Raw genomic sequence first — 16,255 nt, 5'->3', positions numbered from 1 at the left:
TCTTGCCACGGTCAACTTTATGTTTCATCCTTCTGGGTTAATAAAATAAAGATGCTAATTTGAAGCAGTGATTTGACAGGATTGTTAGAGTTCCAGACAAGATGTCTAGTAGTGTCCGTTCTGACATTTTGATTTCTGATGGTAATGTCTGCAATAACATAAGGATCAAGTTGTATTGGTCTTTGGTTTCCCCCTAAATAATATCAGTGGAGAGAGGAAACATACATGCATGCATGGACAACTGCTGGTCTTCTGTAGAGGAGACTTGTCTAGTTTTGCACCTTGAAGAGAAATTTTTTCAGATGTAAATCCATAGACACCTCGTGTGTGTAAGCATACACATGTACTCATACGGATATGTACAAACATTCTTCTTTTTTTTGTATTTTTGTTGTTGCTGGCACTCCGTCGCTTACGACGTCGAGGGTTCCAGTTGATCCGATCAACGGAACAGCCTGCTCGTGAAATTAACGTGCAAGTGGCTGAGCACTTCACAGACACGTGTACCCTTAACGTAGTTCTCGGGGATATTCAGCGTGACACAGTGTGACAAGGTTGGCCCTTTGAATTACAGGCACAACAGAAACAAGAAGATAGAGTGAGAGAAAGTTGTGGTGTAAGAGTACAGCAGGGTTCGCCACCATCTCCTGTTGGAGCCTCGTGGAGCTTTAGGTGTTTTCGCTCAATAAACACTCACAATGCCCGGTCTGGGAATCGAAACCGCGATCCTGTAACCGTGAGTCCGCTGCCCTAACCACTGGGCCATTGCGCCTCCACTGTTTTGTTGTAAATCCATTGAAATTAAAATACCAGAAAGAACTTTGTGGTATTTTTTTTACTTAATCTTCAAAACGATTAGTACACAACGGCAGTAAGTAAAACTGAATCAAATGAAATACAATTACAAAAAAAAAAAAAAAAAAAAAAGGAACAAAATTTAATAACAGAATCCACCCTCTACTTCACCCCTATTAATTTCAAAAATGAAACACACACATACACAAAAAGCAGAGGGAGTCAAGAGAAAAACAAAGCTAAAAACATTTTTAAAAATACAAAAAACAAAGCATTTTGATGAAGGGAATGAGAAAGAAGGGAAAAAAGAACATGAGAAAGAATCCTTGGTGCTTGATGCTGGATGTAGAGGCTGGATTCTTCCTACTTCTCCCACCATTGTTGCAGCTGTTGATGTTCTACTATCATCTTTGACTTGTTTGAGTTTTTTTTTGTTTTTTTTTTTCATATATAATATCAGGCAAGTGATTAAATTCCAAAAAACATCCTGGAGGAATTTCACCAACTGGAGTCACTAATCTTCCTCCACCCACAACCATCAACACTCCCGCTATCCCCCACCCACACAAACAGCTTACAATCTTCCACCATCTTTGTATGTTTATTTTGTTTGTTAGTTAGTTTTTTTTCTTTGAATTACATGCTAACAAAGCAATCCTTTATAGTAGAGCCATGTATAATGTCTGCTGTTTGTGTGTGCATGCACATACACACACAGATTTACATACACACATACATAGATAGATACAGAGCAATCTGTCTATGCTTATACATTTATCTGTGTGTGCTTATATGTGTGTATGAGTGTGTATAAATATATAAATATATAAATATATATATATATAAATATATATATATATATATATATATATATATATATATATATATATATAATGCCTCTTTACTTTTCTCTCTTTTTACCACACACTCTACACATACATAAGCTTATATATATATATATATATATACATATATATAAGCTTCTGTATGTGTAGAGTGTGTGGTAAAAAGAGAGGCATTATAATCAATGTGTGGTGTCAGAAGATGGTTGGGAGTGACAGGAGTAAAGAAGAGTAGGGGATGTAATGAGAAGGAAGAAAGAAAGAAAGAAAGATGGGAAAAGGGTGGGGGTAGGGTGGAAGAGAGAGTTTCCGATCAATGTTTGGGAAACTACTTGCCCCAAGTCAATGACCCAAATGAAGCTATTTACACTTAGCTTTTTGCTTCTTTTAGAATTGCTGTTGGTTGTTGTGGTTGTTGATGTTGCTTTTGCGAGAATCATTTATTTCACTTACCACCACCTCAACCCTACTACCGTCGTATTTGGTCGGGGAAGAAAAAAAAAAAAATTACCCCGTTCCTCTCATCCTAATGTTGGGCAACCATTGTTATCCACAAGGATCTGGAGAGTCCCTATATTGCACATATACATATATATATGTGTGTGTGTGTGTGTGTGTGTGTGTGTGTGTGTGTGTGTGTGTGTGTGTGTGTGTGTGTGTGTGTGTGTGTGTGTGTGTGTATTTGTGCACACACACACACATGACAATCTCCATTCTTTTATGCTGCTTTAATTATTTTTATCATAATTATTATCTTTCTTGGAAAGGTATTGGAGTGGCAGAATCAGTTGGCCGGTTATACTAAATGGCTTTTTGTATTTAGCTATAACTATCAAGTTATAACACTCTGACCCAAGCAAGCATGGAAAAGTGGACATTAAAACGATGATGATGATGATAATAACGATGATGATGTTTTATGAATGCAGGCAAAGCTTAAGAAGTTCGCTTCAGAATCACGAGGTCCCAAATTCCATTCAACTGCATGGTGGCATCTTAGATAAGTAAATGCCTTTAATGCTTTAACATTCAGATAACTCTGTCAAATGTAATGCTTATTTATTCACATTACTCTGAATTAATCATGCATTATCTCGTACCTTCTGTATTTTGATGCTGTGTTTGTTTCTGTTTTAGAATAACATTGCAGGGTAGGTGTGTGAGGTCAGATCTGAACTGTTTGAACGCAAAAACAAGACAAATGTTTGAGCCAGATATGGCTGGTTGAAATGCTGAAGGGTTAATGATAGCTTTGGGTCAACCCAAACTCTTTCAGTGAAATTGCATTGACACAAACAGTGTAAAAGCCTGCTGGCTGGACTGTACATATTTGTGGAATCTTAAAGCAAAACCATAGACATCACTTGTGAGCGAGAATGACTTGGTAGCACATGTTTTCTCTAATTGCTTTAGGTGCTTATGTAGTCTGAAGTAGAGATAGACATAGACATGACCTTGACCTGTCAATCATTGATCAAAGAGAACATTGAGGATGTGACAGCTGGCAAGAGAAAAGGCTGCACCATTTTCAGTACAATAGAGTGGAGCAGTGCCTTGCTCAAGGTCATTACGTAGCTGATTCAAGCATAGAACTCACAGCATCATGATCCTTCAGCCAACACCTTAAACACAGGGCCACAGACTTGTAAAATATTCCAGTCACTTACATAATCATAAAAACTGAGTTTATCAAACAACATTGAAATCCAAAGAAGTTCCACGATTCATTACATCCCCAGTTCAAATCTTGTTGATGCTGACTATCTTTCATCCTTCCAAATTCAATAAAACAGCGGCCAACAAGTACTGGGCTGATATAATTGACTGTAGACCCCCTCATTCACAAATGGGGCCTTGGTTTTACATCGGAAATAATTATTTTTAATATCAAAGCAGCAAATAACATCACTTGCATTTATTAACATCTTTTTACACTCTGGGTACAAATCTCACAGAGATCAACTTTGCCGTTTCATCTTTGAGAGTTTGATAAAGTACCAGTAATATACTTGATTTGTTTTAATTGACTAATCATTTTCTAGATCCAAAACTCAGTTGGATGCCAGTGCTTGAAACTATCACTACTGTTTATAGTTGATCCGAATAAGAATTCTGGATTATTTGTTATATTTACTATACTTTACGAGAATACGATCTTATGTTAACTTCCAAGTCTTTCTCAATTATCTTCCTTTAGGCTGTAACTATTTTGAATGGTGAATTTGTTAACTTTGGCATGTATTAGATAAGGATAAACTATTTATTACTGTTACTAAATTTTCTATAGCCACCTTCACATTCCATTACTACCACTGGGATCGATCAGGTACTGGACAAGGATTCTGGATTATTTTTCCATTTATTTTCACTTAATTTTTGAGAGCGGTCAGGTTCATTTTTAGTATTCTCGTTTGTGAGAGCAGTCGAGTTTATTTCAGATATTCTCTGGCTAATCGTTGAGAGGACATTGGTGTTGCCTTGGCGGAGGTTTGCACTCTCTGAATACTCTTATTTATTCTTAATATTATTACAACATTCTCTTTTTGTGCATGTATATCATCATCACGGTTTAGTGCCCATTTTACCATGCTAATAAGAGTCATGTATTTGCTGAGGTGTATTTTCTATGGTTAGATGCCCTTCCTGTAGCCAGACTTCTCCGGTTTCCAAATAAGGTAATATTTCTCCATGACCAAACATGTCTCAGAAGACTGGAAATGAAAGGACACTCCTAACATGATGGTGACACTTGTTTACAACGAGTGCATAATGTCAAGGCAATGAGACAGTCACACAGACACACATTATGATAGGCTTCTTTTAGTTTCTATCTACCAAGTCCACTCTCAATGCTTTGGTCAGCTCACGGCTATAGAAGACACTTGCCCAAAGTGCCGTAACAGTGGTACTGAATCTGAAACCATGTGGTTAGGAAGCACAATTCTAACCACAAAACTATATCTGGTGTGGAAATTAATCACTGTTTCTAATTACTCATAGAAAATTATGAACATCACTGAAAAGAATGAGACATGCACTTGACATGCTGTTAACTCAAGAGGGGGTTGAGCTAGCTCTTACCAGAGAATCTATAGTACCACAATCATAAACCAACCATGGTTGGCAATTACAGGCATCTGAAGCGAAGATTGTCACCCAGTTGCAATTCCAACTATAGACATCATGCTTACGAGCACAAGATGTCAATTCAAAACTGAATTGCATTTTAGAACCTGTCTTCAATTCTCCATCAACCACTTATGCCATCCAGGAGAGGCTCTGGCATAACTGCATCTTGGAGGAGTTTGGTTCATAGACAGTGGTATATAGAGCCAAACCAACAGAAGCACTTTCTGAGCAGGAATTGTTTGAAAGGAAACAATAATATACTGGTATAGTTTGGTAGAATGAATAATCGACAATTAAGAAAAAGCAGGGCTACATAAATTATTAGAATGGGTTGGATAGTACTGCAAAGTCGAAAATTTACCCCCTAACATGTGAATGTGAGAGCTAGTGCATCTGAACAACTGTTATCACACTGACACACATGAACATACAAAATCACAAATACTCTAACATACACATTCCCACAAAGTCAGTTCCATACATAATTACATATGTTTAAAATGCAATATAGCAATTTCCAGTAAAATTTCCATACATACATGCATACACAGGAGAATCTGTGCATGCATACATACATAGATATATTCCTTCTCCACCTGACAGTTAATGTCTGGCAAGGATATGTTTCTAATCATGTATAAGCTGCTAACAGATTAACTAGCCCTATGAAACAAACATGCTGCAAAACAACATGATATGCATACAAACATACATAGCACACGCACACACACACACACACACATGTACACACTTAACATTATACATGTAAGTATATACACATAAACCACATGTGTAGCTACACATATACAAACTGAAAACAATAATTCACGTGTGTGTGTGTGTGTGTGTGTGTGTGTGTGTGTGAGCATGTGATTGGGTGCGTATAAATATATGTATGTGTGTGTATGTATATACATGCATGTGTATGCACATGTATGTATGTGTATATGAATATATATATATGCATCAATGTCTACATATCCATGTATGTATAAATGTGTGCACACACACACACACACACATATATATATATATATATATAAACTTTTATGTATGTACATATGTGTGTGTGTGTATATATGGATATTTTGATGTATAAGTATATGTACACACACACATATATATATGCACTGATGTATGTAGATATATGTATATGTGTGTACATGTACACATGTATATTTTGACGCATGCACACACATATATGTATTGACGTCTGTGCATGTATATAAATATATTTATGCATTATATATTATATACATGCATACACAATACACATAGTTTGAAAAACATCAACATAAACTTAAGATCCTAATGCACCCATGCATATACACATGCACATATTTGCATGCATAATCTAATAACATATACAACTTATCAAACATGTGACAGAAAGACATATGTATGCATGCACACACACACACACACATACACTATAAACACAGAATGCAATTACACATCAACACATACATACACTCACAGACACTAATACATAAACACACAGTTATACAGACACACCCACGCACACACATCAAACCATACTAACTGCATGCATTCTAGACACAATTCTAATTTTGCACACACACGGATATAGATACACACACACACACACACACATATATATATATATATATATATATATATATATATATATATATACACATGCACACACATATACATAATTAAACATTCAGAATCAATACGTTGAATAGGGGCATTATACATACCAGGCACTCATACAAACACACACACACTGTTATACATACATTCACACCCCCTGCACACTCACTGCACGTACACATGCACATTAATCAATTCCAGATGAAACATCAAATATATTTGAGGTTGATTGATTTTAATATTGAGGGAAGTGATGGCGGTCGGTCGGAGGGAAGGTGTGGCGGGGGGAGGAGAGCAAAAGATAAGAGAGCAAAGGAGGGGGGGGGGCGAGTGTGGAAGAAAGGGGAGCAACGAGATGAGGGACAGAAGAAGAGTGGAGGGGGTGCCTAGAGAGAGAGAGAGTAATGAAATATGCATGAGAACACAGGGAAGAGAAAGGAGAAGGAAGAATGTGAGATGAAAGCGAGCAAAAGGGGAGAGCTGAGAGAAAGAGAGGAGTCGATAGTGGTAGGTGGAGGAGTGGGGATAGTGGGAGAGAGGGGGAGTAGAGGTGATGAGAGAGAAAGGGTAGTGATGAAAGAGACAGAAAGGCAGTGTAGTGAGAGGGGTAGAGAGAGAGAGAGAGGTATTAAAAGAAGAAAGACAGTGAATTGATAGTGAGTAGAGAGTAATAAAAGGAGAGAGAGAGAGACAGAGAGAGACAGAGAGAGAGAGAGAGAGAGAGACAGAGAGAGAGAGAGACAGAGTGTAATGAGTAGAGGATAGGAAAGGACAGGAGGAAAGGGAAGAGGAAGTAGTGTAGGAAAGTAAATTAGAAAAGAGAGTGATAGAGGAGGATGGTGGTGGTGGTGGTGGTTCTGTATGCCATTAAAAGGAAAATGATTAAGGGAGACAGAGAGAGAAAGAAAGAGAGATTAAAGAGGAATAACGGGCGGGGGGGGGGGTGAAAGATAGAAGCAAATGGTGATGGCAGAAAGACATTGGATTTCTACAAAGAGGTCTGTAATACAGCATCAAGAAATGCTGAATGTAGAAGCTCAATGTACTGTGTGTGTGTGTGTGTGTGTGTGTGTGTGTGTGTGTGTGTGTGTGTGTGTATGTATGTGAGAGAGAGAGAGAGAGAGAGAGAGAGAGAGATTGTTGACACTGAAATATGTGATGTAGATAGACAGAGATAAGTAAATAGGTAGGTAGCACATTATAGATATTAATATGTGTGTGTGTGTGTGTGTGTGTGCATGTGGGTTTGTGTGTGTGTGTGTGTACATGTGGGGTTTGTGTGGGTGTGTGTACCAGTGTCAACACTTTGCAGTAATTAAGTTATTAAAAGAGACGTAACTGTGAAGGGAGATAACCAAGGTACCAAAAGATAGTGTCCCCAAGCATGGTTGCAGTCCAATGAATCAAAACAGCAAAAGAATGAAGCCCATATAATCACACACAAACACACACATAAGGCGGCGAGCTGGCAGAAACGTTAGCATGCCGGGCGAAATGCTTAGCGGTATTTCGTCTGCCGCTACGTTCCGAGTTCAAATTCCGCCAAGGTCGATTTTGCCTTTCATCCTTTCGGGGTCGATTAAATAAATACCAGTTACGCACTGGGGTCGATATAATCGACTTAATCCGTTTGTCTGTCCCCTCTGTGTGTAGCCCCTTGTGGGTAGTAAAGAAATAACACACACACACACACACACACACACACACACACACACACACACACACACACACACACACACATAAATACTAGAAAATAGGCAGAGATATAATCAGACAAAAAGCATGTAGATAAATATGCTAAGACAGATAGACATGATGAGGATGAAAAAAAAAATGTGGAGACAGACATAAGAGTATGCCTTGGATAAATAGAAGAAATACTGACACACCAAAATAGGAAGACAGACATGGATAACTAGACAGACAAATGGAAAATTTGAAATGCTGAAGAAATATATTTGAAGAATTTCAGGATTATAAAAGGTTACTTTGGAGGATGAGTAAGAGAAGGGGGCTGAGGGGGGGGGGGTGAGAATTAAAAAACAGTGGTGGTGGTGGTGGAAGAAATAGATAATGAGGAAGAGGGAGGATTAAGTAAAGTTGTTTCTCAACCACTCAATACATGTACTAAAGTATACACTTTCTGCACAAATGAATAGGCGTAGGAGTGGCTGTGTGGTAAGTAGCTTGCTTACCAACCACATGGTCCCGGGTTCAGTCCCACTGCGTGGCATCTTGGGCAAGTGTCTTCTACTATAGCCTCGGGCTGACCAAAGCCTTGTGAGTGGATTTGGTAGACGGAAACTGAAAGAAGCTCGTCGTATATATGTATATATATATATATATGTGTGTGTGTTTGTGTGTCTGTGTTTGACCCCCCAACATCGCTTGACAACTGATGCTGGTGTGTTTATGTCCCCGTAACTTAGCAGTTCGGCAAAAGAGACCGATAAAATAAGTACTAGGCTTGCAAAGAATAAGTCCTGGGATCGATTTGCTCGACTAAAGGCGGTGCTCCAGCATGGTAGCAATCAAATGACTGAAACTAGTAAAAGAGTGAAAGAGTAAACGTGTGTAAATGACTGTATCAATGTGTGTGCTTGTGTATGCGTACACACACACACACATATATATATATATATATATAGAACATATATTTACCAAGAGACACAACACACAAGTTGATACAGTCATGTATAGATGTGTCCCATTAGGTGCCATTTAAATATTGGGTTCAAATTTTGGTACAAGGCCAGCAATTTGGGGGGGGGGGTGAGTCGATTACATCAACCCCAGTGATGAACTGGTACTTACTAAACTGACTCAGGAAGGATAAAAGGCAAAAATGGAGCTTGGTGGAATTTGAACTCAGAACATAAGACCTAACAAAATACCCCTATGCACTTTGCCTAGTGTGCTAACAGTTCTGCCAGCTCACCGCCTTGTACCATTTCAGTATCAATGTGAAATAGTAATGTGTGCCTGTATGTATAATTATCTACCTATCATACACAAGGACATAACAGGTGTATTTGGTAGCTACCTTTAGTTATAAAAACATTTATGTGTATACCTTCACATCTCGCCAATTCATGTGTCCATGTGTAAATATAAACACACACACACACACACATATATATATATACAAGCCTACATACACGTGGATGCTTGAGTAGATAAACATGCACATTGAGCTTTAAATGCAAATATGCATATCTATGTGCATTGACAGTGCATAGGCAGAACAGTGACTAACCACATCAATTATGGAGAGAGAGAAAGGGAGAGAGAGAGAGATGGTATTTGGCAATTGGATGCAGAAAGAAAGAGTGCAACACAAGGTTACCCAGAAGGCTACGAAAACAACACCATTTAACAGCCATATTCCATTCTAGCATGGGTTTAATGACTTTTGTAGATTGGACATTGAATTAAGATACCTTTTTTTACCAATAAGGGAGCTTCTGTTATGTTACCTCCTACAAACAGTACCTAAAGCAGTTCCCTTCATATCATGTACCCTACTGTGTTTATATATATATATATATATATATATATATATATATATATATACACACACATATACATATATATCATCATCATTGTTTAACGTCTGCTTTCCATGCTGGCATGGGTTGGATGGTTTGACTGAGGACTGACAAATCAGGAGGCTGCAACAGGCCCCAATCTGATCTGGCAAGGTTTCTACACCTGGATGCCCTTCCTAACACCAACCACTTCTAGAGTGTAGTGGGTGCTTTTTATGTGCCAGTCAGGTGGCACTGACATCGACCACACTTGAACGGTGCTTTTTACATGCCACTCGCACAGGGCACAGTCAGGCAGCATGTATAGATTGTTTGAAGTGGTGTACAGATATTGTATATAAAGAAAAAGGAGGTGTATATATATATATATATATATATATATATATATATATATATATATATATATATATAGCTGGGTAAAGTATATCTGAATAAAACAAGGGGATTGTGAAGATAGCTTTGACCATAGGCTCCTTGGTGAAGGATTTAGTGGAGCTTAAATGCAACAATACTATAACTGCTATTATAGCAACCATCACCGCTACAATGGTTGAGCACGATAATCGCCCAGACTAACATCACCACCACTACTATTACTACGACAACTACCGTTACTATTGTTAAGACCACCCAGCCACAACAGCCACCATCACCACCATTATCATATCCAAACCTCAAAAAAAAATTCTGTTGAATATGCAATAAGGCAATGTAAAGTAATTCACCCCAAAAGACGGAGAAACCGTGGATGTAAGTGGAGATGGAGTAGGTGATGTGGATATAGAGGGAGACGCAAATGGTGTGGTGGTAGGTATGGAGATGGTGGCGGTGGTGTAGTGGAGATTGCAGCGAGATGATGAAGATGATGACGACGATGATGATTGTGGTGTGGTGGAGAGATGGTGGTAAGGTTTTGATAGGGATGGTGGTGGTGGTAGTGGTGGTTGAAAACACAGAATATAACAGCAAAGGAAGAAAAGGAAGAAAAGAAAGGTAAAATAAAACTACAGATACCCATCCACTCCCACCCAGATAGGGATGGAAGGAATGGAATAAAAATCGAAGTGATTATTATTGACTGCAGCATTGTTGCTGCTGCTGTTGCTGTTGTTGTTGTTACTGCTGCTGTTGCAGCACTTTCGTTGAAGCTTCTGTTGTAGTTGTTTTTTCTCACCAATGAAACGAAAATTTGAAAAGAGTGGGGAAATAGGAGCGTAATGGATAATAGCTTATTACATAAGAGAGATTTTCTTTGCCATCTTTCCAAAGTGGATCTTGCAAATTTCAGAATTCAATAAGGTCAACATAACCTAGCGGCAGCGGAGAGTGAAGAGTTTTTGAGATATCAAAAGCAATTTTTTTTTTTAAATTTCGTTTTGTTTCATTTGAATGAACACACTTCACCATCGTGCTTCTCCCACCCACCAATATTACCCGACCACCCAAAACATTAAGTCACCAGAAATTTTTACAATGTTTGTTTCGTTGGTTGATATAGAGTCCACATCAGTCTAAGGCAAACAGCAGCCCAAGGGACTTTCTGAACGATACACCAAGAAAACATTGCTTAGAACTTTTTTTTTTTTAGTAGTGCAGCTCACTTCTTGGAAAAGGTTACCCAATCTGAGAGAGAGGTGCAGAAAAAGAACAAAAATAATAGTCCACTCTTGTTTCATGACCAAGTGGCTAGCAGTAAGAAAGGTATTATATGTTAAAAATAAAAAAACAAAGCATGGACAAACACATTGTGTATGCACATGATTTTATATATAACTGAAAATATTGTATGCCTAACAACATCAATTACTGGACTCATTTGCCAATGTCACAAAACCTTATTTTACATTACAACTCAGTTTTCCAATTTCTTGTGTGCACGCGCAGGCACACACACACACACACACACACACACAGCAGTTTTGCATTTGGGAAACAATATAATGCTCTGCCTTAAAGAAATAGAGATGAAAAACATGTTAATGTTTTAAATCGTGGAATGAAAAAGAAAAGGCAAAACAAAAGGCTAAATTGATATAGCAATAAACTACTACCTCATTGGTATTAAATTGTATCGATATATCTATGAAAACATCATCATTTCACCTCCGCTTTCCATACTGGTATGGGTTAGACAGCTTGACAAGATCCAACAGATCCAAGTATCAAGTCTTGCCTCGGTTTTCATAGTTTCTACAGTTGAATGCCCTTCCTAATGACAAGCACATTAGAAAGTGCACTGGGGCTTTTTCTGTAGCACTGGCATGAATGAAGTTGCTAAGCAAACACCCTCCACTGAATGAGAATACAGCAGTCTGTCTGGCTGATAATATAAATTTGGGTGTACAAACAAGAGCATAAAAAAAAATATATATAATACAAATAGTATAGAATTTATTCATTAAAGACTGAGTCGCCACCCCATGCTTTTCCCATTTCTCTCATATTCTTTGAGGAAGGCTTGTGCCAGAGAACATGTGTTTAGGCGCACTAAATACATGGTGGATGACAAAGATGTGAGGGAATTTGGTTGGCAGAAACTGAAATGATCCAGCTGTGTGTGTGTGTGAGTTTGTATTTCCTCTTTATCTTCCTGTGTAATCAGTGGTTGTAAACAATGGCTGCACTGTTTCATGCAGATGGTAACATGTGCTTGTGATACACTGTGAAAGCACATGTGGGCATCTTGATGTGCTGTGTGTGCTTTGTAAGCAGAAGGCTCATTCATACACTATCATTTGCTGCCAGTTTTCTGTGTAACCAAGTCCAAGCTGTTTTGTTGTTTGATACACTGGAAGATTATTAATTCACATGGAAAAAGGTGGTGGTGGTGGTGTTATAAGAAACAGCATCCAACAGTAGAAATTTCTGCCCAATCAAACTCCTGTCTGACCCTATGCAAGCATGGAAAAGTAGCCATTAAAATGATGATAATATGTAGTTGAAGTTATTCATTAACGCAAACTGGAGACCTCACTGTTAATATTCTTCTGTTTCTGATTCATACAATCTTTTATTAGGTTATCTTATATATGCATATATGTGAGAGTAATGATGGTTTACAAGTTGATGGATGGGTAGGAGAAAAAAAACATTTCTTTTAAAATAAAGGTTCAATCATCAAGTTTGCCAGTTGGGCAAAAAGCATCTTGAGAAATGGACATGGTAGTCACTCACCTCTCCCCACCTTCCCTAAATGTTCATGTTACATTGAGAGCACAAAGAAACAAAATACCCACACTGACCTGTCCGGAGCCACGTTGTATAAACGGTCAATCTCTTCATCGAAACGAGCGCGGAGTGCAGGGTTCAAGCTACTGTGTTGTTGGCTGTAAGCAAACGATAAAGAGGGAAGAAAAGATATGTTAAAGATAGACGAAAAAGAAGTTACAAGAGAAAGGCAATAATAGTTTGTTTTTATTTTTTTTTTTTTACTATTTCTTAATTCTGGGGGATATTTTTTCTTTTTCATTTTTTCCTCAAGAAAACAAGCGAGAAAGGAAATATTTTGAAAATGAAAATTTTTTTTTAAATAAAAGATTTTTTTGGAGGGTGAGGCTCTTTTGTATTCATCTAATATTGATTATATTTATTTCTGATTTATTGGGATCTTTCTCAGAAGAAAAGGGAAAAGATGAATAACAAAAGAATGATGGGCTTCAGATATTCAGATGTCCTCCTACACACCTACACATATAAAACCTTGTTCATTTAGTTTTTCACTCATCACAGCTTAGGTAAGTAGAGTGAATTTTATGCTTTGCAAATGAAATCACACAGATAAAACCGAAACCAGTCAAGATGCCTCCCATACTTTCTTAGGAAACTTAAAAAGTAATATCCAATATCAACTCAGAAAGGAAAAAAAGCAGAGTCAACCTCAAATCTCTGTGAGATCAACTTTGCCTTTAATCCTTTTGGGGATTAATAAAGTACCACTCAAATACTAGAGTCAATGTAATCAACTACCTATTTTCCTCAAAACTGCTGGTCATGTGCTTATATAAGAGATAGTATAAGTCATTGATTGATCTAGTCTTTGTCTTCTCAACACACATTATTTCTCGCTTAACATTATTGTTTTATAGTTCTCTCTGTGCCAACACAAACTGGCAAATTGATACACAATCGCCTCCCGAGACTGCTAAGCTCTCTCCCACAAATCAATGAGTTTCTCTTTGACGAATATATGGCATAGATGTTTATCAAATGTGCAAAAAAATCAAGAAGTAAATTTGTGTGGCAAATGAAGTTCCAGACAAAGATTTACTCTAAAAAAAATAAGAAAACATGATAGAAAGAAGTTTTCCAGAAGATTTGGTACCATCTATTACATTCATTACTATTTTTTTTTTATCGTCAGCTATGATGTCCTCTTCTTTTTTTTCTTACCAGAGTCAAGTGTTTTGACCAGTTGTGAGCAGATGTGTCCCTGGTGATTGGTGCAAATTGACTTCAGACACTGAGTTTTATACAAGAATTCATGCTTGCTGTGCTCAGAAGTAAATATTAGATATTGGGTGATTGAATGAAATAGCTAAGACAAAGTTGGACTTGGGTCACTAGGGATGCTTGGCTCTAACAGAGAGTAAAAAAACATGTAAACATTCTAAAGTGTGGTGTTAAAAAAACAAAAGGTTAAATTGAAATGGATTAGCACCTTATAAGCTGTATTGGAATAGTGTGTGTGTGTATGCATTCATGCACACATACAGATGCTAGAAAATATTTTGATTTAAGCATTTACATGTTTGGAAAAAGCATACATTAGTATATGTGTGTGTATTACATTAATCAGAATTAACGGAGTATAACAATCTGCCTGGTTCACAACCAGGTTTTTTTTTTTTTTTTTTCCCCCTATAATTAACTGAAGGAAGGGCAAATCACATCTTGTATTTAACTGTTAGAAAAATACAGATGGGTGGTTGCTGGCATGATGGGAAGTCAAGCGCCTTTTATAGAGACATAACCAAAGTGAGAGTGTTAATGAGATGTCTGTGGAGTGAAGTTCTATTGACAAAAAGAAAAAAAGAAAATGAATTGATATAACTGGAGAGAATCTTCAAGTGGGAACTGAAAGTGGGTCAAAGATTTAGTACAACAGTGAAGCTCACCTCTATTAACAGCATGGTGCTGACCTTTCAATGAGATATATTGATTGCTCTTCTCTAAAGCACACAGAACCTTGTCATATGATGATGTCAGGAAGGGAGGGTATATGCAGGTGTCACTGTACTCCAGCAACACACACACACACACACACTTCATATGTAAAACAAACAGGATTATATATCTGGATACATAATCATGTTTATCATACATATGACATATATAAAGGGATGTAACCAAATGCCACAAAATAGTTTGTACAAATCACTACAGATTCTGATACCTGTTCGCATAAAAAGTTATATGCACATACATACACATCAGCGTGCGTGCGTGTGTGTGTGTGTGTGTGTGTGTGCGCGTGTGTTAATAAATCCCTTGTTGTTTCTGATGATGGCGATTTATCAATTGAACTTTCTTCTCAATATATTACTGTAAAAGTGACTAAGTATTTAAAAGACGTTTCTATTCTTCAATCCTCAGAAAGAAACATGACAGCGAGTAACAAGGTGAGTCTTTCCTGTTATAGGCTCTGTCCATCGGATGGGTTTCCATAATGTTCCTCTTTTATCTGTTTTCCCTCACAAAACTTGATCGAACCGAAGCTATACAGAAGAAGATACTTGCCTAATGTGTCATGCTGAGGAATCAAACCTTGTACCTCTTGAACATGAAGTTATTTGCTTGACCATTTGGCTATGCCTGTACCCAGAGTTACACACACAAATTTGTGAATATTTTTTTTGTTTTTGATTTCACACATATTTCTATATAGGTTGCTAAATGACAATATGCTGTTCTGTCAGAACAAACCTTGTGCCAAACTCAGTCCACAAGGGCAACCACTGATGCAAATAAGTTTATATATCCCTTAAAAATTATGTATATTTGTACTAATAAGCGTAGGTGTGGCTGTGTGGTAATTAGCTTGTTTCCCAACCACATGATACCAGGTTCAGTCCCATTGTGTGGCACCTTGGGCAAGTGTCTTCTGCTATAGCCTCGGGCTGACCAAAGCCTTGTCAGTGGATTTGGTAGACGGAAACTGAAAGAAGCCCGTCATATATCAAATGACTGAAACAAGTAAAAAGATAAAAGAATAATAGTCCATTGCATCGGTACAGTGAGTAAGTGCAAATCCACCTTCAGGGCAAACATACAAAGCCCTTGATAATAAATGGAGATTAGATCATCCTGCATATATCTTTCACACAC

At 37.6% G+C, this 16,255-nt stretch overlaps 1 protein-coding gene across 6 annotated transcripts in view; it reads right to left on the bottom strand.

The window, feature by feature from the left end:
- The window catches only part of LOC106875258 (vitamin D3 receptor), a 582,218-nt gene that overhangs the window by 131,109 nt on the left and 434,854 nt on the right, over positions 1-16,255 (bottom strand). For 3 of the 6 annotated variants that reach the window (XM_089348091.1, XM_089348089.1, XM_089348093.1), the window contains one exon: positions 13,168-13,257. In XM_089348091.1, the coding sequence (XP_089204217.1) occupies positions 13,168-13,257 (90 nt within the window). The remainder of the gene's footprint in view (positions 1-13,167; positions 13,258-16,255) is intronic. The other 3 variants (XM_089348092.1, XM_089348090.1, XM_089348094.1) reach the window with 1 other exon arrangement.

The sequence above is a fragment of the Octopus bimaculoides genome, chromosome 2, assembly GCF_046866305.1.
Source record: "Octopus bimaculoides isolate indiv1 chromosome 2, ASM4686630v1, whole genome shotgun sequence".
NCBI classification, from domain to species: domain Eukaryota; kingdom Metazoa; phylum Mollusca; class Cephalopoda; order Octopoda; family Octopodidae; genus Octopus; species Octopus bimaculoides.
This window is presented reverse-complemented; position numbering and strand designations above follow the sequence as displayed.